Source organism: Cyrtonyx montezumae, unplaced genomic scaffold, assembly GCF_038088225.1.
Source record: "Cyrtonyx montezumae isolate F1298 unplaced genomic scaffold, pur_monq_1.0 scaffold_10, whole genome shotgun sequence".
NCBI lineage: Eukaryota > Metazoa > Chordata > Aves > Galliformes > Odontophoridae > Cyrtonyx > Cyrtonyx montezumae.
Genome location: NW_027071826.1, coordinates 31,909,683 through 31,937,146, shown reverse-complemented (window position 1 = coordinate 31,937,146; position 27,464 = coordinate 31,909,683). Strand labels below are relative to the sequence as shown.

General features: G+C 41.0%; 1 protein-coding gene across 3 annotated transcripts in view; it reads right to left on the bottom strand.

Annotated features, from left to right (window-relative positions):
• Nucleotides 1–27,230, bottom strand: part of RGS6 (regulator of G protein signaling 6) — a 236,182-nt gene extending 208,952 nt beyond the window's left edge. For all 3 annotated transcript variants that reach the window (XM_065754747.1, XM_065754749.1, XM_065754748.1), the window contains exons 1-2: nt 27,062–27,230; nt 14,535–14,639 (exon numbers count right to left, since the gene is read on the bottom strand). In XM_065754747.1, coding sequence (XP_065610819.1) covers nt 14,535–14,618 — 84 coding nt within the window. In that variant the 5' untranslated portion in view covers nt 14,619–14,639; nt 27,062–27,230. The remainder of the gene's footprint in view (nt 1–14,534; nt 14,640–27,061) is intronic.
• Nucleotides 27,231–27,464: the final 234 nt, after the last annotated feature.

The following is a 27,464-nucleotide window of genomic DNA, read 5'->3' as shown; positions in this document are numbered from 1 at the left end:
TTGATCTAAACGTAGATAAGAAAAGTTTTCTACACCGTTGCTGCAGCCCACCATTGATGGAATGGCCCTGTAGTAAGAATGGTAAACAAAATTATTGAAATGTTTGGCATACAGTTTTATTCTACAAAAATCAGAAGGGATTTGGAAAGAAAAAGTCATGGCCAAAAGGAGAAAACCCAATGAAAGTCAGTAGTCAAGCTGTGATATGCAATTAAGATGTCACAGGCTTGGTTTCAAATACCTGCCCTCGATGAGGTATCAAAAGAATTTAAATCAAAGTAATGTGAAGGGTGAGTGTATTGCAGTACTTGAGCTACTGAAGGTCTCCATCTCTAGATTTGATAAAAACACTAAAAAAAAAAATAAATAAATTTTTTAATTGATAATTCAAGCACAAGGTTTCTTTAAATAACACAGTTCTCATCCTGTCAAGCCCAAACAAATGTACCTCATAGCATATAGTTCCCCTACTAATTATAAAGCTGTTTTATAATGACTGGAGTATTTGTTCAGCTGTTTGCAAACTTACTACCCTAACAATGAACAATAACTCTTATTAACTATTTAAGACATTTCTTTCAAAAGTCGCATCCTTAGGAACTCAGGAAGGCAGAACAGATTTCCATTTGGCACAAGTTTTGTCAGCAACACTTCAAGTTTTGTACACTAAGCATTCCATGGAGGTAAAAACATTTCTTGGATCAGACCCCAGCATTAGTAATGAATGCCCAAAATCTAAGGAAGAGATTTTTGAGAAGAAAAGAAATCCTTAGTATGGACTAAGGTCACTGGGTTACCAAAGGCAGAATGTGGTAGAACATTCAGTCCTCTGAAACAGGCGCTGCCACCTCACTGCTCTGAGCAGCTAAGAGCTGTTTACTATGGGCATTGGAAAAGCCCTTTTCCAGCAATCAGCCATCCCCTTGATGAACCATTTGTTACCATACCCATCAGATGCTTCATTTTGTTTAGTCCACTTCAGCTGCGTGCTGGTCAAATCCCAGAAAAGGGTATTCAGCATGCTGTGAAAAGAGATGGTTCTTTCTCGTGAAATGGGAAATGAATGCACTGAAATAATCAAATACATCGTAGAGATTTTTTTTTTTTTTTTCAAAGATGATTCAGGCCCACTCCTGACAGCTTGAGGAATATCACAATGCCATCAGACCTCTGTAACACCACAGCAACTCTATTTAAAAATAATCTGAATTTTTAAGTTGTTCTGCCAAAACAGGAAGATTAATCAGTAAACTCCAATCATGGGACTAAAACTGTTGATGGCCTTCATTTCACGAACAGGGCAGAAACTTTCAATATGACTTGCTTGCCTACAAGAGTCTGTGCAGGAAACGTCCCTTCCAAACCCATAGTGAGGTTGCCGTTTTTTTTTCCATTGTTTTTGTTTGTTTTAAGCAGCAGTGGCACCCTCAATATTTTGTGGAGCTCTGACTTTGTGGGTGACAACAGAGACAGAAACTTCACAAGCACCCTCCAGTCTCAATCTAGAGATGTGTTTTGTTCTTTCTCAGAGCTTTCCTTGAGTTTTGCTAAAGTAGAATTGGAAGATCAGTCAAGATCTGGGTGTGATTTTTATCTAAACTGATGAGTGCCAGGCAGAGTCATCTTCTGACAAGCTCCCTCAGCACAGACCCTGGCTCCCAAAATGTTGGTTGCATGGACAAGCAAGGGGTTTGCTCTGTGCTCAGAACACTGCCACCCCCCATAATCTGCTCATTTTCCCACAGGATAAGACTGTCAGGTCCCACAGATATGAAAACCATAACCACCAGAGCCAAGGAATGATATTTTTTGGACATCTCAGTTCATGCTACCGCAGTCCTTCACTCTCTTATTTCAAAGGCACCACACAAAAGAAAGTACTCAAAACTGCAAAATGCTTCTCTAGTTAGAAACAGATAATGGAACTAGTTAGAAAAAGATATTACTTTAAATTTAAGCTTTCAACAGAAGACCTGTTTTTGTTGGGTTTCATTTTGCCTTTTCAGAAAAGTTCTATACAAAGCCAAGGACATTACTGGTTCTCTGGTCTCCCCCTCTTAATTCAGCTGACCATGGTTCTGCCAGGGGTTTCTATCCGATACACAATGAACCAGAATTAAATGAATTCCAACAGACCCACAAGCAGATGACAAGTTGTCACTGTTTCCTGGTGCTTTAGATACAAGTCTGGGTGTGAGATGCAAACCTAGAAGCTAAAGCAGCCTCTTTACCTTACAGTCTCTCTTCTCACTCTGTTAGCCAGATTCCCAGACTAAAATTTTACTTCTGTCCATGACTACCTCAGAGAAAAGTGGTCAACAGCTGTAATGAGAGTGCGAAGGACCAGAGAAGAAATTAAGATGCTAGAGAGAAATAAATTAAAATAATAGAGCCAGTTTATCCGTTCCTGCACATTTCTGTAATTCATTTAGAAAGAATTAAATCTCAGCTGCTTGTCCTTGAATGCCTCAAGGGAGCTCTCTGCAACCTGATGCATTTAAATGGTCTCTCTGGTCACTAAGTCTTTCCTCACTACTTTAAACGAATGCACCACAGTCAGTGAAGTGAAGCAGCCTCCCCACAAAATACACATGACTGGCAGCTGGCCTCAGGGTCACTGAGAGGACCAGGGCCTAAGGGGTGCCCACCTTCCACATTCAACAGTTTAAGACAGCTATACCACAAGAATGACTGACCAAAAAAAAAAAAAAAGGCCCTTGGGGAAAAAGCAAATCAAGAAATTACAAAGAGGACTGGAGCACATAGCCTCTGTGTGCCTTCACTTCATCTCAGTGGTCTACACAGTGCCCCATTCTGCAGCCACATGTTCTCCAATAAATCAGGGTTATGCAGCTATACACAACAGGCTACAACTGGAGTTTGCATGCAACCCATTAAGTGGAGTCAGATACTGAAGATTCCTTTAAGCATTTCAAAATCTTTCTTGCAATTCTAGATCAGCAGGTGCCTTTTTTCTTTTTTTTAAGCCAACCTTCAGTCTTAATTCTCTCATCTTTCCTCTTGCAAACCGTCTTTCTGCCTACTTTCAGTGCAATCTCTTCCAATTCTCCATGTTCCCCTCAAATAGCCAGGGAAGTCAGACACACACACTTGAAATGAACAATGCAGCATACACCACTGTGACAAAACTTTTAAGTTGCCTTTATTTTGTACAACTTTGAGTCAAGGTCTTCACCTGCAATTCCCTAAAACTCCCGAACATCTCTCAAGTGGGAGGAAGTGAGTACTACTGATCAACAATGTAAACATTGATTTAACATTGTTGAAGAAACTAGAAATTTCTTATTCATACATAGAAATGAAAAGTTGTTATAATTCCATGCATTTAAAATACGTTCCAGTCAAAAGTATTTTCAGAAAAGTCAGTACTGAAGTAGGTCACCTTTACTGTTAGCAGTAGGGCAGGGAAATCACAAAGACTCCATGTTCCCAAAGAACAGGTGCTTTCACTTACGCATGCATTTATAAGGTGGATTTTCATGCTTATAACTTTCTAGATACAAGCCAGTGGCTGAACTACTTCTGCACACTAACAGCCAGCAGTAGCGCCATTATTGTAGCTGTGTTCTTCCAGGCATGGAAAAAATATAATTAACAGAACTCCAGTTAATTTTACTATCAAGAACCCAGCAGGGAGCAGTGCAAATGACAAGAACCCACTGCTGCCAAGATTTATGTGACATTTTGTGCAAGTTATTGAATGAGCTAATTTGTACACAGTTACAAGCCCATGTTTAACTAAATTGTGTGGATTTACTGATGAGGAAAGGCATCTAATTACAGCATCAATGAGCAAAATATTCTCTTTGTCTGGGGCACCATCTACTGCAGTTATGGTCATGCCAACAAGCAAAGAATTGTGCTAGCAAGCACAGAAGATGTTAAAGCCTTCACAGTCCTCCAATTTCAGGTTTCCTGGCTGAAATCCACAACAAATGGAAGAGATGAGGAAAAAAAATCCATGCTAAATGGTAGCAGAGTCAGAGATTAAAATTTTCAATATGCAACAGACTCCAAACCTATTCTCATCAAATGATGAACAAATTCAACAGCAAGTAACTGGTAGAGGATAAGAATAAAAGTGATTTCTCAAGCACTAGATATGCTAGAAAAAAAATAATAACTAGATTTAAAAACATAACCGTAGAGCCATTGCTAATTAACTACAATCACAGAACAGTGATTTTACAAAAACATAGATATAACCAAGATACAGCCAAGAATTGTCTCTCCATCAATCAGGAAAGAGATGTGAATAATTAGCATGTTCTTTATTAAATTCTTCTTCTTTTACATTTATTCTATTCTCAGTTAAAGCTTTAGAAAAGATTATGTATTTTGTCATTTCCTGTGTATGTTACAAACACTCAACAATTTACTTTCAGAATTACCGGTCCCAAGTATAATGTCTAAACATTAAGGGTGAGACAGTATTAATGAGCTGTTTTTAAGAGAAAACAACAGAGTGGGAAGACATCTATTTAGAAAAATGCCTTAGCTCAGTATCCCCAGCTCAGAAACACGTGTAACTTTGAGTTAGTACACTCAGACCTCATGAGAGTACAAGTCCCTGTTAAGCAGACTCATGCACTTCACTGTCCAACAGTTAGTGGATCATTTCAATTTTCATCTGCTTTGGGAAGGGAGAGGCAAGGAAAAAAGAGACACAATGATAAAGGAAAACAAGAATAGGTCTGCTACTCCTTGAACATGCTTGACAGCTTCTCACGAAAAAAAAGAGAGTCCTTCAAAATGTCTTAGGATGTAAAAATCTGAGTTTTTAAATGAAACTTCATTTGCATACTTTCATGGTCCTGCACACATACTTCTATTTATTGAAATGAATCCTCCCACTCAAACTTTATCTCAGAGCCTTGTGAAAGAAATCTGTAATCCTCTGAAATGATATTTTAGTAATCAGGATAGAAGAAAGGTTTAGCTAAAGTCGTATCACATACAAAGGAAAGTGTTTTTGCATGGATTTCATCGACTTCCACCCAAACCCTCCTCTCCTCTGTCTTAATATTATGGCTCAATACTGCTTTTGAAACAGGTAGAAGCTATATCACAAAATGAGCCAGTCTGGGAGCCCTCCTTCACTAGAAAATATGTTCCAGAAGGGACACCAAAGAGACAATATCACTGCTCAGGATGAGGACATAACATGTGAAAGCTAGGGTTACTGCAGTGCCAAGAGCTGTAAGAATCTCAGCTAAACCACAACAGTCAACAGAGATATGGTAGAATCAAGTGATTATGAAAGGTTTCTTAAAGTCAACATAAAAAAGAAAAATTTAACACAGTAATTTGAGAGAAATTTGTTTCTTCCCCCCATTACTGTTCTCACGAATTTAATCACAAAATTCAAAGGCAGATGCACAGTAAAGTGGAAAGATTTCCTCATTTCTTCTAGCCTTTACAATTTGGATGCCAGGTGGGCATCAAGACATGCACTAAAATATGCATCTACACACACGTACATAAATGTACACCATGTTTTACAGTCAGCCAGGGAAGTCTGCTGTAGCTCTATTTTTTCCCTCCGTGGCACGTACCGTAACACTGTTAATGTTTGCTCCCTGATTTATATTTTTTTTTTCTTCAAGAAATAACACAACTAGCGACAACTGTGTTGAACACATTTTATGATAGGCACAGCCTCCATGGTGGGACACAAGGAACCTCTAATTCTGAGCATCCTGCCACCAGGAGGGGTCACCCATCATATGGGACAGTGTGCTGGGGGCAACACCAGGATCTACACAGCATGGAGGGCACCTGGGGCAGAGCCATGCCCTGTGGGGGGAGGGTGTCACAACACCCTTACATTTGGGGATGTGGGAGCACATGTTTTTGTGTACAAGCACTACTTCAGGGGCTCAGCTATAAATGGATGCTTGACAGTGGGTTGAATGTCAGCATCGTGCAGGTGTTTGGAACTGTGATTTATCCACTGTATTGCTGATATTGATCTTCCTGATACAGTTTACTGATTGCCGTCTAACTATGCCTCTAATAAAACAAACACTTCAGTCTGGATTTGATTTAAACAGCATTAGATGAGTAGTTTTCCCCTGATGAGAATAAAAAGGAAAAAGGTCTCAGAACAACACAGATGAAGGGGAAATGGAAACAAAAAAGAAAAGAAAAAAAAAAGAGTAGAATAATATGTAGCAATAAGAGGCCTGGGAGACTGAGGAAAAAATACAAAAACAAAACCAAGGAATACAAATTCTTGTGCCCTCCTTGGCATGGCTACAACTACCATGATGTGGACTACTCATACTGTAGCATTCCATTAGCACCACTGTGACCATTGCTTATGGCTAACAAGAATTTGCATCCAGATCAGTGGAAACGTGAACAGCACACAGCCATGCCACATCTGCATAGTGAGAGCCCTTTAAGATACTTGCTATCTTATGTAACAACCCAGAGCTGAAGACTGGCTGTATTAGTTACAGAAGTACAACTACACAGCTCCACCACGCCAAATTTACATAGAGACTTAGGATTTTTATTTTCATTGACTTAGGAGCCACCCTGTTTATATTCTGGTCACAAACAGGATGACAATCCACTGTAGAGAATACCCATTTCTGAAGGTTTCTGTTTTAAAATAGATTACAGCAAAAAACTTTTACACTGACTGTCAAACTGCACAGTCTCTCCACACTACCTTTTTCTTTTTTATTTGTTTTAACAGATTAAACAATCCCCTGGATAAAATAATTCTATAGGCAGAAAGAAATCTTATTTAGCATCTTGCAAAATAAATAAATAAATAAATCAAACAAAAGAAAATATTCCAAGGCTTTAACTTAACTAAAAAAACTGACAAGATGCTGGAATGAGGCAGAAGGGAACTTTTTCCAAAAATGCAAGGCACTGAATACACACTACAGCTAGAACAGCATAATCTTACCCTCTAGCTGAACCTTCCCTTTTTATCTGTGTTCTAAAATTGCACTGGTTGCTTTGCTAAAAATACACTTTGAAGTTGTCATAGCTTTTGGTCCTGGCTTGTCTTTTTTCTGCCTCTGAGAACAGCTAAAGTAATAGATCACAGTAATTAGACTCTGATTGGTGCAGACACAGTCTGGTTCCATTACAAAGAGGATTAGGTAGAGAAAGATAAATAAACAAATTTAAATAAAACAACTAATATGAAATATGGAAAAAAATAAAAAAATAAAATAAAAAACTGCTACAGGCTTATCTTATCTCAGGCTTATCAAAATTTCTAATTATAAGACAAGCACAATACACTAGAGCTAAGGCTACCTTTTCCAAGAAGAAGAAGACAGATTCAAGTGGGTAAAATATCAACAAGAATTATTTTGTCCAAGCACAAATAAAATTAAGAGATTTATAAAGCATATGGAATAAAACATAGAATCATTTTAATTGGAAGGGACCCTCAAATGCCACCTAGCCCAACTCCTTTGCAATGAACAGGGACATCCACAGCTAGATCAGGTGCTCAGAGCCCCTCCAGCCTGACCTGCAGTGTCTCCGGTGATGGGGCACCCACCACCTCTCTGGGCAACCTGTGCCAGAGCTTCTCCACCCTTATTGTAAAAATCTTCTTCCTTATGCCCAATCTAAATCTCCCTTCTTTTTAGGCTATCTAGGTCTCTCTGGATGGCATCCTGTCCCTCAGGTGTGTCAACTGCACTACACAGCTCAGCATCATCCACAAACTTGCTGAGGGTGCACTTGATTCCACTGTCAACATCACTGATGAAGATGTTAAAGTGCACTAGACCCAGTACAGACCACTGAGGGACACCACTTGTCACCGATCACCATCCAGACATTGAACCACTGACCACAATTCTCTGGGTACATTCTCGCAACCAGTTCCTTCATTGAGAGTGACTTGATGACTACATCAGCCAATTACCCCGGGATTCTGGGATGCATCTCATTTGGACCACAGACTTAAGGATTTTATATATCCTCTATGAGGCTAACCAGTATAGCCAGGAAAAAAAAAATTACCTGCCCATCCTCACTATTTCAAAGGCATGTAAGTGTATATGTGTAGGCATGGGCATATATAAAAAGAGAAACAAGCAAATAATGAGAAAATCTACCTACCACATTGCATGCATTTTTGTATTTTGAACTTTGCACACTACCTGCTCCATTGGATAGTCAACCTCAGCTAAGACTCAACCGTTAGGGAATGGCTTTAAGTTGTACCAGGGGAAACTCAGACTGGACATTAGGAAATACTGCTTCTCTGAAAGAGTGGTCAGGCATTGGAATGGGCTGCACAGGGAGGTGGTGCTGTCACTGACCTGGAGGTATTTAAGGAACACTTAGACATTGTGTTGGGGAACATGCTTTAGTTGAGTACAATTGGTGATGGATGGTTGGGCTGGATGACCTTGCAGGTCTTTTCCAACCTTGGTGATTCTATGATTACCACAGAAGGAACAAACCACAAGGTGCCCACAAGGTCCCATCTGACTACAAGCACATTCTGCACTTAGATGACCATTTTATTTGTGTGTAGGTAATGATTCACATCAGCTCCTCAAGTCCTCCTGACTTCACTTCTCATGATATTGCAATAATGCTTTAGATAACTGATCACTCACACACACCTAACAGATGCAAAAATCAGACTCCTCAGTCCCCACATCTACCCCAAATTATTCCTGACAGCTACAATCAAGGTCAGTGGCACTAACACTGTTCAAGGGCACCTACATGCCACACTTCAGAAGTACAAATTATTTATTGCTGCACAAATATAACATGTTTGCAGATATCTTAGTCAAGATAAACTAAGGAAGGTATATCCAACGTAATAATGACTTCCTGACACTTTATGTCATTTTATACTTCTCCAAGGAAAAAAAAATCACATAGTCCATCCAAAAATATACTGATATCTATCCTAAAAACAAGTAGCTTTCTTGGCCACATTACTCCATGCAGTGGTTGCTGCAGAGCTCTGGATTACTTAGAATTAGGAATCACTTTCTAATTCCCAGGTTAATTTCATCCACCATAAATTTATTAAAAACTGCATGAGTGCCTGTACTGTCCTTAACTTAGTTAAGACTCGTCCCTGCCTGACATCACTCTTGCAGAGTAATTATGTCTCCTATCTCACTTAGTTTTGCTCAGCTAACTACACTGCTTGCTCCCAGCCCATCCTCTAAAACCATGTCATGTTCTCTGAAGACATAAAAAAATAATGTGTTTCTACTCTTGAAGTACTGACACATACTCAAATACTCAGTCCCAGTTTAATCTTGAGTTATTCTTTTAATACAGAAAAAGGGTACAGATTAGGAAACATGAGCAAATCTGTCACGAGCAAAATTGATTAAAATGTCAACTAATATCTACTATCAGCGCAGAAAAATTGTCGTGTAAAATTTGAAAAGTCTAAGCCTGCAGTACTATCAACCCAAGCATTTTTATCATCATCCTATGATTTTTGTGTTAAAGAATCAGTTATAAAACAGAAGCAATTAAGTGAGAACCTCAGATTTCACATATAAATATCAAGCTGAAAGTCCTGAAAATATAACTCAAGAGACAAATAAAAACAATGCCAGGAGTATCCAACAGTATAAATGTCTTTTAGTCATTTATATTTTAGGCTACTTCCTAAGAGGGAGATCATTTTTTCCAATATCTGATATAAACAGAATTTCTGCTCTGATAAAAACATATAAATATTTACAAATAATGAATCTAGTAGCAGTCCAAGATGCAAGTCTCTCACTAGAATACCATGAAATCTTGAAAGACTCAGGAAACTTGAAAAAGAAAACATGAAAAAGATGCAGACTTTCATTTAGTAATGCATAGAAGTTATGTGCATGGATACCATCTCATTTTCACACAGCAGCTTTTTCCACCTTTGCTGCTAAGTCGTCACTTGGACTAACCTCTTATCGTTCTCTCAGCTCTTGATTGTTTGTACAGTATTCTGCTAAGGTAGAATTTTGCGTGATATCTAGTGTAATTTAAGAGCAAATAGTAGTCTCAGTCTTCTGACTAGGTCCAACTCTGTTTTTTAATGTAAAATGTTATTTTTAACAAAAGCCTCTTCCTCTTATATTCCTGATTTTTGGCCCACACATTTCTTGCACGAACACATCTCTCTGCCTTGACATTCCTCTCTGCCTTCACAAGCATCTCCTCCTTTTTGCTCCCCGTCACCACCTTGGACCCATTCTCACAGCAGCACTTCAGATATTTGCTGCAACCAGAATACAGGGAGCTGCCTGGAAGAAAGCTGCTAATGGAATGTTGCGTACTTTTTTACGTGGTTATTATTCAGATCTTACACAAGCATTTATAAAGCGGATAAGGCTGGCAAATACTGAAGGTAGCACACAACCCAGATTTTCTTCTGAAAGCATCTTGTGGCAGCTGCAAGTTTGTAATACATTTACTTAGAGCAGTAATTGCCTTTGGAAATTAGATTTTTCTGCTTGTTTAAAAGATTGATGATGAGCAATGATAAAATTCAGAAGTTAACTCACTAACTGCTGACCAGTTGTGTATGGCAAAATTCAGCTGCAGTGATGGAAATGTACCATCAAATAACCTAGGTCATTTCTTTGATTACAGACTTTGAAATCCCTCAGAGCTTATGTGATCAGAGTGCCTCTAAACAGCTCCAACAGTAAAGTTTATGAACTCTTCCCCACTTCATTTCTATATTTTCATTCTTCTTGCACACAGGCACTTCTAAACAAATCTTCCTTACTGATATTTTCAGTTCCTGTTTAGTCAATCCCTAAGTATTTTGACTTTACTTTCCCTGATATCAGCAACACAGCAGTGTTTTCACCATCTTTTCTCTAAGAAGATTCTATCTGCCAAGATTCTTTTTAATAGGTCACCATTAGAGTAACCTAAGTAGTTCTGAAGCCAAAAGTTGTCCATGAGCAGTTTGCTTTTTGATACAGTCTGCCAGTGAACTTTCAGGTCCTCAAAGACAGGAACAGTGAGCAAAAGAGCCCCTGGGACAGATTGAACCAGGCTTGGAAGGAAAAACAGGAATTAAGGGAGGGGACTAAATTTCAAGGTATAGCAACAAGTATTTAAAACAAATAGGCATTTTTTGCCGCTGTTTGCTTAAGCGCAGCTTTCTCCTCTTTTTCTTCCATGCTGCAGCACCCATACAATGCTTACATACTACACAGAGGACAGGGATATCACTCATTTCTGCAGAAGCTCTTGTGCATGAAGGCTAACTGCTCCCTTGAAAAGAACGTTAATGTGATTCAAAGTCTTTTTCAGTTATGCCTACCACTCCTCCAGTAATAATGCCAAGCACAACACCAGCATCACTTCCAGATGTGGCCAGACATAAGACAACATGGCTCTAACTTTTTAACTCACAGAGTAGTACTTCAGTGGTAACACAAGGTCCGCAGCACCCTTATTTTCACTGGATATCAATATGCCACACAAGAAAGTAATAGCAGACCCCTACAGTGCAACAGTGCTACCCTTAACACCCCCACAAGCAGCTTGGGGCTCAGGGCTGTGTATTGAGACATACAGAAAGATGAGAGATAACCCAAATAATAAGTTCAGGATGCAGCTTAATTAATTATAAATGTCTACACATGACATGACCACCTGTCAGCTAGGTGTCAAGCATCCATTAAAATCAATGGAGACCTACTCAAATACAGCTCACGTAGTTTAGGGTGAGGTTCATCTTAATAAGTAGAGGCAAAGCACACCCCAAATATTACTTACACTAAGGAGTGTACCAGCATTACGTAATTTACACACAGATGTCTTCCAGAACAGCAGGGCAACATGGAGCATTTTGAATTAAAAAATAACACGCCTCACAATTTCATAAATATCAGCCCCCAAAAGGTTAACCCTGAAAGAAGAAGAAAATAAGACATATCTCGTTGAGACCATCTGCTCTAGCAATCAAAGGAGTTAGAGTCAGTTTGCTTGCAGAAGTCCATAGAGAATATCACAAACAAATTGGAGTCAAAACAAATTAATTTATTTTGTTCTGCATGGTCAAAATCCATCTCACTTAGCTTTATGTATCCAAGTAAAGAGAACAGTCAGTTCTAGGCTTTTCTTCATAAACAAATCAGATTTTACTCCAAAGGGACCCTCACTATCGCATAAAGGCTGATTTGTCCTTTAGATGCACAAACCTCTCACCATTGATTATAAACAAAGGCAGGCTACTGTGAGCACCCTGGTGGCTTTTGAGTTTCAAACAGACCTAACTAAGGCTCAGTAAAGAAAGCATGAACTATCTGAGTTTTTTCACCTAGGGCTTCTCTCTCCGCTGACCTCTACCTGAAGCCCCCTTAAGAACTGCAAGAATGACAGCTATGGCAAATAGTGGAACTGTCAATGCTGGGAATTACTGTGGTCCTGTTAATGAAGACCCTTATTTTCTTCCTTCTCAGGGGTATCTAAAGTAAATTGCACCTCAGGTTTCCCATTAAAAGAAGCAAATCTTTTATTCTCTTTTGTATGACCCACTAGAACCATCTCTGAACTGCATGGTATGCAGGCAGACTGTGTTCTTCATTTCAGGGAGTCCAGTGCAGTGCCTTTCTCATTCATTACTGGCAATCAAGTCATCTGAAAGGAAATTAGAGATGAAGAGCTAAACATTCATTTGCAGAGAGGAGAGATAATCAAAAGAATAAAGTCTTGGTCCAGATTTTGCATATGATTTCTCAACACTACGAAATTGATGCACAATATATAACTAATAACCAACAACAAATTAAGCTTAGAAAATCAACAATCAGTAGAAATTAACTTTGTCCAAAAACCCTCAAAAACAAATGAAACAAACAAAAACTCTACAGATGTACGTATGCTAATATAAAATACCATACTATTGAAAAATGTGTGAGGCAGTGTATTTTGATGTATGACTTCATTATGAAAGGCTGTTGGTACTACTACCTGAGGAACACCAGCATGCAAGATGAATCAGATGGAACGAGCATGCTCCCCTCCATTTGTACTACAGAACTCACAAGAGTTATTCTACAGTGACACTCATGAAACAGTTGTAGGCAAAGAATAAATCCTTAAGCAGAAATGCTATGAGATTAAAAAAAAAAAAGCATTCAAATTAAATGAACTCAATTTCCAAGAATAGATAAGTGGATTCTCCACAGAAGGACAGCTTTAATGCCCTAATTGCAGATCACGCAACCAAAAAATTCCTTCCTACCCCAGATCTGCTTACATCTGCTGGTGTCGGACCTCTTGGCAAACAGGTTCTAGAAGACAATCTGACTAACCAGCTACTGCTGCTTCCAAATTAGCAGTTGAAGTGTGTTCATAACACATTCAAAACAAACAAGCCTACACATTACCCAGAAAATCTTCCCATGTTAACAATTCCAGATTCCAAACCAAATATGCAACAACCAAACCAAAATCACGGTTATCAAAAAGTAACACTTCAAACAACTTATGATCTGTATGAAACAAACTATTTTCTCAGAGTATGAAAGTCATCAAGATTGCAGTCACTCAAGCAGAAAACAGTACAGTGTACACCCAACACATTTATAGTTATAGTTGTAGTTATCTACAGCTATTTTCCAAGGTGTAGAAATGAATGAAAAAATATTGTTACCCGGGATTGTACTACATAGGTAACACTGTAGCACCCAAGTTACTAGGATGGTAGCATATTCTAGCCATGCAAGAGACATTTCATTTTTGTCAGAACTACACAACATTTCCTTTCACATGCTTCATAAGAAATATTTTGCTGGCTGAATAAAAAAATACTTACAAGATTTCATCGAATTACACAGTCTAAATATCATAGAATATATGTAAGTCTACTCCAGAGGAAACAATATCCTAGCAAATAGGTCGTGCTCCATCACTTTTAATACCATCTCCAAAGTAATTCAGAATAAGACATTTCATCATAGTGGAAAAAAGTGTTTTTGACATCATGCACTGGTGATATTTTACCTTTGTCTGAGTCATTTTTCAATAGCATTTCTCTTTTAATTCAAGCAATGCAAAAGGAAGTAATAAAAACTACCTTCAAAGAATCAAACTATAAAATATGTAACAAAAAAATACAAAACGAAAAATAGAAAAAAATATGTGAGAAGACTGTAGTACACATGAAATGTCTGTTGTGCAATATAACTTTTGAAAGGTGTGTAGGATTATTTTAGCTACATTCAGTAAACTTGGACAATACCTGAATAAAATTGCATCATAACTCTTCACAAGAGGTGATACCTTCCAATTACATAATTATAAATCTGTTATCAAGTATTTCAAACTAAGCAGCACAAATGCTTCCACTGTACAGAACAATACTACCAATCCTTCAAATGCTAAAATTTAACAGAACACCTACATCCCTGGAAAATTATCTTGAATATGTACCCAAGCAGACGGGAACCTATTTCTGACTTCAGACAGGGGCAAGGATTCCTCCTCAATTCAAAGGCCAGCTAGGAGCAGGTTTTTGTAAGCAGCTCCACTCTTACCTTCCTGTAGACGATCATGTTTGGAGAGCTCTCCTCGGGGTCTGCAGCTTCCACACTACCGGGGTCAGCGGGCGCTTGGGCCATGCTTGCCTCTCGTCGCTGTGGCTGTAGGGAAAGAAGAAGTCAGTGGGCTGCAGGAAGCATGGCAAGGTAACAGCCTCCCAAACAGATGGACAAGAACAATACAAGGGGAACCATGTTCTGGACAACAGGCTAGGGCAAGCTGAGGCTGAGAGGGCTGAGCAGAGGACCCAGGGAAGAAGGTTGGTGAGACAGCAACACCATCTCTCAGCCATCCACATGCTAGGGTAAGGGCAGAGGGGAGATTGCTCCCCTCTCCTCATCATATAGCCAGCAAGTAGCAGGAAGAAGCATGTCAGTCACCAGTTGTAACACACCCTAGCCTCACTCAACTGTCCTCTAAACACACAAGGAATGTGCTCCCTCACCTTCTTCAGATCATGCCAGGCTCCAGACAAAAACATTAGATTTTTTAAAGTAAGATCATGGGGCATGGAGGACTCTAGCTTCTGAGTTGTGGTGGACTTGCATGATGCCCCTCACTAGCCCAAGAGGTAGCATTGCCTCTTGCAGTCACCAGCACTACAGCTGCTCCACAACCACAACTGCTTTAACACTGAAAGAAGTGCTGCCAACATTTTACTAAAATTTGAGACCAAAATATGCTGAAATGATGTACACAAATACATGATCTAAAGATTCAGTTCTATAAAAAAAAGTCCACCACCAAAACACATCCCTCATGTAAGACTTTCCTTTTCACATTCCCACAGGCAACGAAATGCCCCAGCACCTCATACACATATACAACATACAACTATATGTTCCAGCTGTCAGTTATCAGTTCCCAGAGACAAGTCAAATGCCAGAACTGGATAAGTTCAGACCAAACCCCAGCTCTGCCTCATTTCAGCAGTGAAAAGACTAAGGTGGTAACACTGCATTCTCCACTGGGGAGGAGAAACACTCCCTTCATGAAAAATACACAACATAGGTTGTTTATGCTTGATATCTGTTAATTCAGATACCTGTTTCTGTCCTAAAGTATGTACGTTCACAAATAAAATGGGCAGAAATGAGTATATATGTGCATATACCAGTTTAAATCCAATAATAGAGTTCTAGCTTCAGTCAAACTATATATATACACCCTTTCAAACATGTTCAGGCCACTTTAGATGTTACTTAAAAATTAATCAATATCCTTTAAATATTACATAAACATTTTTCTAAATCATGCTCAACTCCCATTCTATTATTTCTAGAAGCACAAGCATTTCACTATTGTGTCACGCCATGAGTTACAAAGGAAATAAACTCTCAAGCATAATGACTAGATTAAAAAAAGTAGTAATAAATAGCACAAACAGTGAAGAATAAAGCATCTTAAAATTATAGCACTTTTAATGATTTACACTATTGTGCTTCTTCACTGTGCTTCTTAGTCTTGATTTCAAGGTGCTAAACAATGGAGATCATCTGTCAATTTAACAAAGCTGAAGCACCAGCAGAGATTTTATGCAACTTACCAAAGGCAATGACAAGTCAGAGCAGAATTGAGAGCATATATCACATCACCCAAGTTTCAGCTTTCCCTGGAGTATATGAAGACAACGTTCACTCCTCACATTACATCTGAGATCATATATACATACTTTAAAATGAAATAAATGGAATTAACTTTTGATTGAGCAATGCTCTTCAAATAATTACTTTCTGATTTCTAGTCAAAAAGCCCTCTGCAGCTTTTTTTTCATTATTTAGTTGTGCTACACTCTTTGCACTATTCACTCTAAATGTCCATGCTTACAAATCATGTTAGACTGTCAGCTGACTTCATCTTTTCAGGTACTTCAGTAAGTACATCTACTCTGGTACAATGCAACAAAAAGACCTCACAGAACTCACAGCAGTGTCTGCCACACTGTTCACAGTAATGTCAAGGGAATCACTACCTACCTCTGAATACCTACAAAAAGTACTGAATACAAATGAATCAGTTGTCAGACAATAGAAGTTTGGGAAAGATCCTCCCAGCAGCACCAAGCATCTTCAGTTGGCCTTTACTCAGTTCAGTTGTTACTGTAACTCAAGCTTAAGTTGGGTGAAAGCATCTCAAAAATGACAAGGTGCCCTTCTTTGTTCAAGGAAGTTCCTTGCCAAGTCCAGTTCAATAGCAACTATGATGATACTGCAGATCTCCACTCACTTTGTGCAGAAAGAGTAAAGACTTTGCACAAGCTTTGCATGCAGGAAAACACCATCTGATTTTTATTTCTGAATTGTAATAAATAATCCAAATAAGCCAGGAGAACATTTAGATAGGCACATTCCTTCGTGATTGTTACCTTACTGTGAGAATTAATGTTAGCTAGGAATTTAGTTCAATCTTATTTCTGTGTACTTGGCAGAAGTAAAACCCATCACTCACTGTACTGTTTTGGTAGTTGGACTGTTTACTTTTCCTGTCTGCATTCCCATCTATACATTTTAAAAAAGCAGTACTAAGGACAGGATGACCACAAGAGCTGTGAAGAGCATTAAGCTATTCTCCTCTAGGTTGCCCATCCACATCCAGCCAACACAGGTGATGACTCCACTGAGAATATCTGCAGCCACCTGATGGCCTTCGAGCAGCCTGCCAGTGCTTTCATTACAGCCCCAGGAGGGCACACACCATCATCCAAACAACATCAAGTCTGGCAACACTCTAGACAATTTGCTCAAGGGAGTACCTATGGACTCCAGAAGCCAGAAAGAACAAAATACTCACTCAGTCTTAATGATGATCCCAGTGAGAGCAGGACTTCTCCCCTACCCTCTCTCTCTATTGCAGGCAGAATTTGAAGACATTTTTTGGCCCACTGCATTGCAAAACCATAGAAAGTTGTGCTGATAAAAGCTACCGCACAGTGACACAGTATTAAAAAAAACAAACAAATCCCTAATTACAGCATGAAAGAGTTATGTGACTAATTTTTCAATTGAAATCTAATTTCTGCACCACATTTTCCTCACTGCCAGTCTAATATACTCAAGACAGAGAATAAGGCAAATAAATAAATAAGCCTCTTCCCTCTGAACCTTTCTAAGTAAATGTTTGCAGTGCATCAGCTAAAAGAGAATCGAGCTCCTTCTTACACAAACATTTCTGTTATGCAGAGCTGAAAAGGGTGAAAACATTTATTCTAAATAAATAAATAAAAAGAAAACTGCACTGGCACAGTCTCCAGATTATTACCTGAAGAACACTGCCAGAATCTCACCCCTACAGGCAGTTTACCATGCTACCAGCAGCTAACACATATCAGCACACAACCAAACAAAACAGCAACTGAAAGCCAAATCCACGTCCTCAAATAAATATCTATCTATATATAAAAAATGCATATAAATTTATGTATTTATAAGTACATATAAAAAAAGAACCTAACAATCCATGAATGCCAACTCTTAAATTAAAAACATGCTATTCTCTCATAGCTATTTTCCAGACAATAGCCAGGCTTCCAGTAATCTAGACTCTGCAGTAGCAAAAGCAGTAACACTTGAAAACTTCTTGTGCTAACAGTTCTCTGTAACACACAGGGAGCAAACCACTAGTCCGTAACTTTGTGCATAAGATAGCTGATGAAGCCTTAAACTAGGACTTCCTAAATAAGTAAATAAATAAATACTGAGGCACAAATGGTAAAAAGAGAGGATCCTTTTGGCTCTTGTTGGTATTTCTTCTTTTATTTTGTACTACAGATCTGCTATTTCCTGAGAAACACAATCATACTGAACTAGAACCGAACCATGATGAGTTTCACCTCCCTCTTATCTGATCAGGCTTCTCCAACTGCCCCCAGCGCCAGAAGTTTTAGAGATGTACCTCCCATGTATCAAAAAAGAATCCACAAACTCCTTTTAAATGGTTTGGCTTGCTTTCCTCCCCACAACTATTCTCTTTACAGTTTCTATACAGTAACAAAATTTCAGAGTCACCAGCCTCTGTATTTTATAGCATAAATATTGCCAGATAGAAGCTAAATAGTAAATCAAGAGCTTTCCATTCATGCTCAAAACTGTCTCAACTACTGCAAACAAGAAGGCTGTATGAAAACTCTTACAGGCACAAGAAATGCACATCACAGAAATTACCCCATCAAGGTGTTCTCATTGACTCCAGATTTTAGAGATAACAGAGAGAGAAAGAAGCGATACAAAGTTGAAGAACTTACGCAAGAAGAACTATTTCTTGAATTTATCATCTGCATTTAACAAAACAATACAGGGTATTATTTAGACATATCTTGCATTTTAATAGATTATTAGTGAACATGATAGGCAAAATTGGCAGCAGCAAAACATTTCTTGCACATCCAAGATAAAATGAGATAGTTTACCTGAGTAATGATCATCATTAATTTGTAAAACAAAATCTACTACAATGTAAATGTCCACCAGTACTGCTCAACTGAAATGTAGACTCGGGTAACAGTAAGAGGAAATGACATTTGTGCTATGTTATTAACATATTTCAAGGATAGCTTGTAATTGTCTTGTAGTACTTACATCACATCATAAGAGCTTTTGAGCTTAAGCATGCAACTATAGAATAAAAATAACTGTCATTAGCATCCAGCTAATTTGATTCTAACAAGTGGAACACATCTAGACTACATGGCCCTTTCACATGCCTGAGAAATCATAGAACTGCACTCCTTGCTGAACTGATAATTATCTAACAGGAAAAAAAAACTACCTAGTTTCATATATTTAATTTAAATGTTGAAACATATTACTGATATGACAGGAGGGAAGAGGCAGGAAAAAGCAGTCCATTACCCTGCACACAGTTAGCCCTCATTAATATTAAGTTGATATTTAGGAGTTACTACTAAAATCTCTCTAGAATTTCACCAGAAAGAAAGAAACCTGTAGGTTTCCATTTTTCTCCTGGTTGCCTGTCACTTCATTATGCTAGAGATCAAGCATACCAAGCAAGATGCGCATACTAGCAGGACAACACAATGTACTATAGAAGTCACCAAAATGAATCCATCAGTCTGAGAATCCCCTAGAACCAGCTGGGCTGTGCAGTCTGCCTGCAACTGGTGTAGCTTAGAGATGCAAAGGTAAACCTTTATGAGTAGTGAAACAACTTTCCAAACAGGAACCAATACAACCAACACAACAGGCACTGCCACACACTGCCAGGGAGGTTGTGGAATCCCCATCCCAGGAGACACTCAAGGTCAGGCCATGAGCACCCTGACCTAGCTGCAGGTGTCCTTGTTCACTGTGGGGAAGTAGGGCTAGATGACTTTTAAGGATCCTCTCCAACTGAAAAGATTCTATGATTAATTTGAAACAAAAAGAGAGAGGTCAGGATTCTGCCATCCTCACCAGCACCTTTACTGGCAAGGAACAGGAATTGCTGCTCCTGCACACTGCCTTGCAGACCACCTCAATCAGCAGAGCAAGGTTTTGTAGCCATACCCTTCCCAAAACAAGTTCAGGAAGACTCAAGTGAAACATGGACTGGAGATTCCTGTGCAGGGAGCCACAACACACAGATCACAGCGCATGCTGAGCCGGAAGGGACACACAAGGATAAAGCCCACCTCCAGTCTTCACACAGCACCACCCAACATTCCAATCCTATGCCTGAGAGTGCTGTCCAAATGCTTCTTAAAATCCTGCAGGCCTGGTGCACGACCACTGCCCTGGGAGCCTGTGCCCAAATGGAGCCAGCAGTGACAGACTAAAGGGCTCTATGCCCCTCTGGGTGCCACAGCACTGCTATCCTGGCTGTAGGGGCAGCCAAGAGGTCTGCATCTGGTCCATGAAGCCCAGTTCCCAAAAAACAAAAAAACCCATAAAAATCCCTTCAATGACTGTTTTGGACATCAATCTGTAGGCGAACAAGGTTACTCCAAAAATAGCTTTCCAGTGGAAGATCATCCCCAGGCTTTCTGCCCCTTTTTGCAAGTGCCAAGCACTGCAGTACCATCAACAACAGTCATTCTGCTGCTGCTTTTAAGGAACAAAGTATAAACACTTCCAGCAACTACTTAATGTTCGATTTTGGGGCCAAATGATTTTCTCTTTGTTTATGAGTAAGCAATTTGCTTAGTACAGGGAACATTCATAGAATTCAAAGGCCCTCATTCCCCTCTGCATAACACTGAGGCACAGGGGCTCAGCACTTCTGCCCTGTGACAGGCAGCAGGAAAGGCCAGTGCACACCTGACAGAGCAGGAAGGAAGGGCACTGTTCTGGACTGCTACCTTTTTCTTCCCTTTTATGGAGGCTTGGATCCTGACAGAGACTAAGACTGCCAATTTCTAATGCTCTGACATCTGAAGTTGTAGCCTCCATCCACATATGTGGCAACTTGTTTCCTGCAAAAAACTTGCCACAAAACATCCTCTATCTACATTTCCATACAATACTAGGCAATGAGCAAGCTCCCGACCACCTGCACTGCTTAGCTGCTGCCTTACACCCATGCTTCCTTTTGAAGAGCCCCAAGGCAGTATCCAGGCACAGAGGGGGGCACACAGCTCTCTACCAATCACCACAATGGCTATTGTGTGCAGGAATCTCTACTTTTTATCCATCCCTCCAGCAGCTTCCAAAAAAAATTCTGCAACTTCACTCACCCTGACACCACATCCCAAGTCACCTGATGCATAATCTTGTCCCGATGGGCTCCAAATATATCTAACATTTTTTAAAACCTTAACTGAAAAGAAAAAAAACCACACATGATATGATCGTGTCTCCAGGTCACAGAGATAATGCCTGGTGACCAGAAGCAACTCCCCGGGCAAAGACATGCATTGCAGCCACTCCAAACCACTCAGCCTCCCACGTGCTGACAGGTCACACTTAAACTCAGCCCACTGCATAGCATAACACAGACAGCTATCTTCTGTACATAGTCCTCACCAATCACCTGCTGTTGCCTTATTTATGCCCTTCAATAAAAGGACTACATGCGCAAGGTGTCACATTAGCCACAGATATCACATCTCATTTACCTGTCAGAAGATCGCCCTGCTTCTTCATAAGTCAAAGGAGATAACTATTTTCCTCACTTCTCCCTGGGTAGCCATGCCCCATTTGGATTCCACATATTTCTAAAGCTGCAGATATTTCTAGATACTTAGAATGCTGAAAATACTGTCTACAGCTGGATATAACCTCCAGGGACAGAAGTCAAGATAAACTGACTTTCTCAGCATTTGCTACTGACTAGGTCCCATGTTTTCTGACACCTAACTAGATCCATATATGCTTTATTATTGTTATTAAAGAAAAATATGCTTTACTCTTTTTCTGGTCTGTCCACCAAAAATGCACTAGAAGTACTGCTGATTTAAAGGGGAGGTGCTTCCCATTTTCAGAGCTTTCTATTATTTGGTAGACAGACACACAAGAAGAGCCAGATAACAGAAAGGAAAAGTGCAATGCAGATGGGTGGTACTGAATATTGACACATGAATTGCTTGTTAACAAGGCAAACGCTTCCCTTTACAAAATCAATTGTTAAAATTGGCACCTATGTACCAAGTTTATTTTTGATTTAATGTATCAGGAAGAAATTGGCTCCAGTATGTCCACCTTCCTTCCAAAGAATTCAGAACAAAATGCAGTACCCACCTATCATCACTTTACCTTCCAATAAAACACTGCTGCGAGCACAAGGGCTCTTGGAAAGGCTCTGAGCCAACTTGCTGTTACCAAGGATAGCTGCAGAGAACATAACAGCAAATATATGCTGAATACTTCACTAAGTGTCAGCAGTATATGAATTAAGAAATGCAAAGAGATAGATGTAGTCCAACTTTGAACTTCATCTGAATTGGTGATCCCAAACAACTGCAGTATTTATACAGTGCTCACAGCCTGTGAGGAGCAACTGCAAAAGAAAGAGCTGAAGCTGTGTTTTGTTGTTTTGCAACAATGCCAACTTTTTGACTAAAATCATCCCCTGGGGAAAATGAGGTGACAAACTACACCAATAATATACTTTTCTGCAATACGAGTCCCTTTTTGAAATAATATCTTCCTTGGATCAGTTAAGGCAAGCAAAGAAGCTGAGACAATACATTTGATGGACCAAAGTGCCTTCACACAGAACAGATATATATATATATATATATGTGTGTGTGTGTGTGTGTGTGTGTGTATTAAAAATGCAGTAAGCTACTTCTTGAGGGGAGGGAAGAATGGACTGCATTTCCTAGTTTACACTGTATCTATTAAGTTTAAAAGGGCAGAACAAATTTTATTTAAAAAGATAACAATGACAAGTGCAAGCTACTGGATGCTCTAATACGGGCTGACACAAAAATCAAACACTAAAATAAACAAATTAGGCTCCAGAACCCATTAGATCCCCAGTTCAGAATCCCCCCATATAAACTTCCTGTGTCAAATGGAGTTTGCTAAAATTGAACTCCCTTCAAGTAGTCTAATGCAAGTAGATGTAACAACCAATTCACCCCTACGTTGATCAGCGACTGTATGATCTCATTTAAAACACCCCAAAGTGCTGCATGTTCTTGTTGGTTGTTCATTCTCAAGAGGATGGAAAATTGCAGTTCCCCACAATCAAATAAAATGGGAAATCTGCTACCCAAAAGCACAGGTGGTCTTGAAGATGTGGTACCATGCAACAGCTCTGGTTACATTCTGTGTACTTGGAGGACATTATGCAATATATTATGATTTCACTGCCCAGCTGTTTATCTCAGCAACTTACAGCCTTTACAGATGCAAATTAAGTCCAAATCATTACAGTAATTGCAATGTAAAAAGCATCTGAGGCACTCCTGAATTAGCCAGCTCCAGTTCACACACCCACACAGTTCAGCATAGCCTACAAATCCCATTGCAGCAGTTTGTCTATCCTGAACTCCATAATGCCATAACTGAACTACTATAAGTAACAAGATATGCTATGTTCATTACAAATACTAATATGCTTTACTACAGTGCTGTTACACCATAATGCTCCTGTATAAACAGCTCCTTCAATTGAGCTAATAAGTGTCTATACCAGACTGCAGTTACACTAGTGAAGGAGTGACCTATAACTAGCTGCTCATCTGTGGCAGAAACAAACACTATTTTCATTTATAAAATGAGAAGCTAAATCACAATGAAATTAAGTGACTTCCCCACATTCACATAACAGATGACAGAGCAATAAATTGAACACACAAACCTTGGCTCACTAGCCATTAGTTTTCATTTGCACAGCACACAGGCTCAACAGAACAGTAGGATCTGTATTAATCAAACCAAGAAGCTTTTAACTACCTTGTGAATCTCTCACCACAAATGCCAGTTGTGATAAGTACAGTGGATGACAGTACACTCTTTTCCATTGGGATGGTATTTGCAACTATCCTTAAGATGGGGGAAAGGGGAAAAAAAAAAAGGGGGGAAAGGGGAAAAAAAAAAAGGGGGGAAAGGGGAAAAAAAAAAAGGGGGGAAAGGGGAAAAAAAAAAAGGGGGGAAAGGGGAAAAAAAAAAAGGGGGGAAAGGGGAAAAAAAAAAAGGGGGGAAAGGGGAAAAAAAAAAGGGGGGAAAGGGGAAAAAAAAGGGGGGAAAGGGGAAAAAAAAAAGGGGGGAAAGGGGAAAAAAAAAAGGGGGGAAAGGGGAAAAAAAAAAGGGGGGAAAGGGGAAAAAAAAAAGGGGGGAAAGGGGAAAAAAAAAGGGGGGAAAGGGGAAAAAAAAAGGGGGGAAAGGGGAAAAAAAAAGGGGGGAAAGGGGAAAAAAAAAGGGGGGAAAGGGGAAAAAAAAAGGGGGGAAAGGGGAAAAAAAAAGGGGGAAAGGGGAAAAAAAAGGGGGAAAGGGGAAAAAAAAGGGGGAAAGGGGAAAAAAAAGGGGGGAAAGGGGAAAAAAAAGGGGGGAAAGGGGAAAAAAAAGGGGGGAAAGGGGAAAAAAAAGGGGGGAAAGGGGAAAAAAAAGGGGGAAAGGGGAAAAAAAAGGGGGAAAGGGGAAAAAAAAAGGGGGAAAGGGGAAAAAAAAAGGGGGAAAGGGGAAAAAAAAAGGGGGAAAGGGGAAAAAAAAAGGGGGAAAGGGGAAAAAAAAAAGGGGAAAGCAATTTCTCTTCACAACCAAACTGCTTCTCGGTCCCAGCATGAAGACTCGTGTACAACACCACTCCAAAGGCACAACTTGTGCAGCGCTCTGACAGAACACGTTCACTAGTCAGAAAGTTAAGAAATCAATGGTGAAGTGGGAGACCTGCAGACTAAGTATCAGAGACATAGGAACATAGTAACTTAGTTCAGAACAAATACAAATGTTTAACTCTGTGTAAGATGCAAAGAGGAAATTTTGTAGCCTTAGGAAGTCAGGCTTGTAACTCAACAGGAACAGAGCAGAGCGCCTGACTTGTCTGGTGCTTCTGAAACCCCCAAAAGGGGTCCACCACCAGCAGCAGGCACCTCAGTGCTTCTGAAACACACTCAGACAGCACAGCTCTTCCCCCCTTCAGCTTTTTCCTAATGTGCAGACAGCAGCAAGCATTCAAGGTTCAAAGTACTACTGCATCTTCAGCAGGAACACAGGGACTTGGTACCTAACTCACATCTCATTTGACAACAGCTCAAAGATTTATGCAAATAAAAACCTTTCCAAATAAGCATAATAATCCCACAATAGCCGAGTTTCCTTTTACTTACAACGGCGTAGTACGAATTTTCATACTAAGTAAGGCAATGATCAACAGCCAGAGAAAAGTCCCATGAGGAATCAGGAGCATGTCAGTTCCGAGAGCTAGATGGATTGTTTGTCCTCTGAAGCACTCCGGAGCTGTTCGGTGACGTGGACCTGTCTGCTCACACAATCTGCCCTCTACAGCGCCGAGGTGTGTTTGCAGAAATGCCACTTCTGCATCAGGCACTGAGCACACAGAGCACTGAAACGGCTCGTAAGGGCAGAAGTGCTCTCCTGTGGCTCTACCAGTGCTTCACAAACACAAGGGTTGATTGAGAAATCAAAGGCATTTCAAGCTAAAGCTTTTGAGTTCACCATCCCTCATTCTTGAAAAGCTGGAAGCTCATGTCACAGAGAGAGCAAAATCGCCCAGCAGCAGTCTTGCACACCATTAGGAAGTACGAGCCACAGCACATCCAGGAGTTTCCCCACAGACTAACAAGCAGCATTAAGGCGCTGCAGCTATTTTGTCACCCTACTACTGCACATGCAGCAGCTTCTTTTCTTCCCCTGTCATCCGCTGTTTTGCTGCAGTCTGTTGGGACAGGGCTGCCCTCTTCTCTCCTTCCCGCTTTTGTCTGCTCATGGGGTCAGGGACAGACCCTGTCACTCCCCCTTCATGAACGTTACCCAATACAGAGTTATCCCAGGAACAAGCAGTGCTCTGCTCACCACCCATGGGCTCTACCAGAATAATGTGCTAGGCACCAGAACACCTCAACACTGCTTAGGAAGGAGGCAATCACTACCTGAAAACGGCACACCTCTTGCTCTCATCCTCAAGTGTTATTTTGGCTAAAACAGGAGTACCCACACTCCCTGCATCAGCAGCACCACCAGAAAGAAACGAAGGCAGGCAGCACCAACCACCGCATGCAGCTTTTCCGTACAAGGGCTGGGTGGTAGGAGGAAGACAGAAACTTGGTCAAGGAGACTGAACAGCAATCTCTAAACATCTATTGCTGATAAACCTCAGTGAGATGTGCAGCCAATGTCTGCTCCTCCTTCACTAGTTTCTGATCACCGCTATAGTTTAAAATGTAAAAAGTAAACAGCAGCTATTTAGAGGCCACACTTGCAGGAAAGAAATGGGAACATTTGCCATTAAGCATTCTATTAGTCAGGTTGCCAGAAAAAGGAACAGCTCATCTAAAAATAAGTCAATACTGGCTGGGTCTAAACAGTTTCTTCAGCATCTTACACACGCGTGTGAGCAATGAACACTATCATTCTATGCTCGCACCCCACACCTCTAACCACAAGCCGACATCTGACCTCTGTTTAAGCAGATTTCCAAGGCAGCCGGGTGAAAGTGCTCACCATCAGCTGCCGACGAAGTACGGCCAATGGCGAGCATCTGCAAGCTCCGATACCAGGGAGGTACCACGCGGCCGTGGGACGCTTTCCTGCAACTGAAGCTTGTGGGTATGCCCTGCGGCTGCGGGAGACCTGCATTTTCCCCAGGAGCACCCGAAGCTTGCTGCTTGCGCTACAGCCTATCCATCTGAGCGCGCTCGCACCGCTCGGCTGAGCGGCGATGCCCGTAGTGGCGCGGGGATGAAGGCTCCGGGCGCTCCGCCACATCGCTGCTGGGAACCAAGTGCTGCTGCCCGAGCGCGGCACTTCCCAAGTTCCCCACGGGGCACCGGCTCCCCTCCCAAGCCCTGCCCTGCCCGACTCTCAGCACTGCCCCGTCTTTCCCAGGGGGACGTCCGGCGACACCGCGACTCGCGCGGGGACGGCCTCGCCCCACCTGCCCCGACCCTCCGCCGCCCCATTACCGTAGCAACAGCGTCGCCCTTCCGCCCCTCGCACCTCCTCAGGGGCGGCGGCGAGCCGGGGCCATGGCGCAGCCTCCTCGGGGGGCTCTTCCTCCACGCTTTCCCTCTCCTCCGGCCGGCAGAGCTGAGAGCGACGGGCACGCCGCGCCTGCTGCCCGCCCTTCGCTCCCGCCGGGCGGGGCGGGCCGGGGGTGGACCCGACCCCGTGGTGGTTGCAGCGTCCGCTGCGGGCGGGCCCGGTATGATCCGCTCCGCCCCGCCCTGCCCCGCCCTGCGGAGCGCAGCGGCGGGCACGGGTCTCCCTCCATGGGGCGAAGAGAAAGTTCGGCCCCGTCGTCCTGAGGGGGCAGGCAGAGCGCGAGGAGAGCTGCGTTTCGCAGTCCCCCTAAAGGCGGATCAGTAT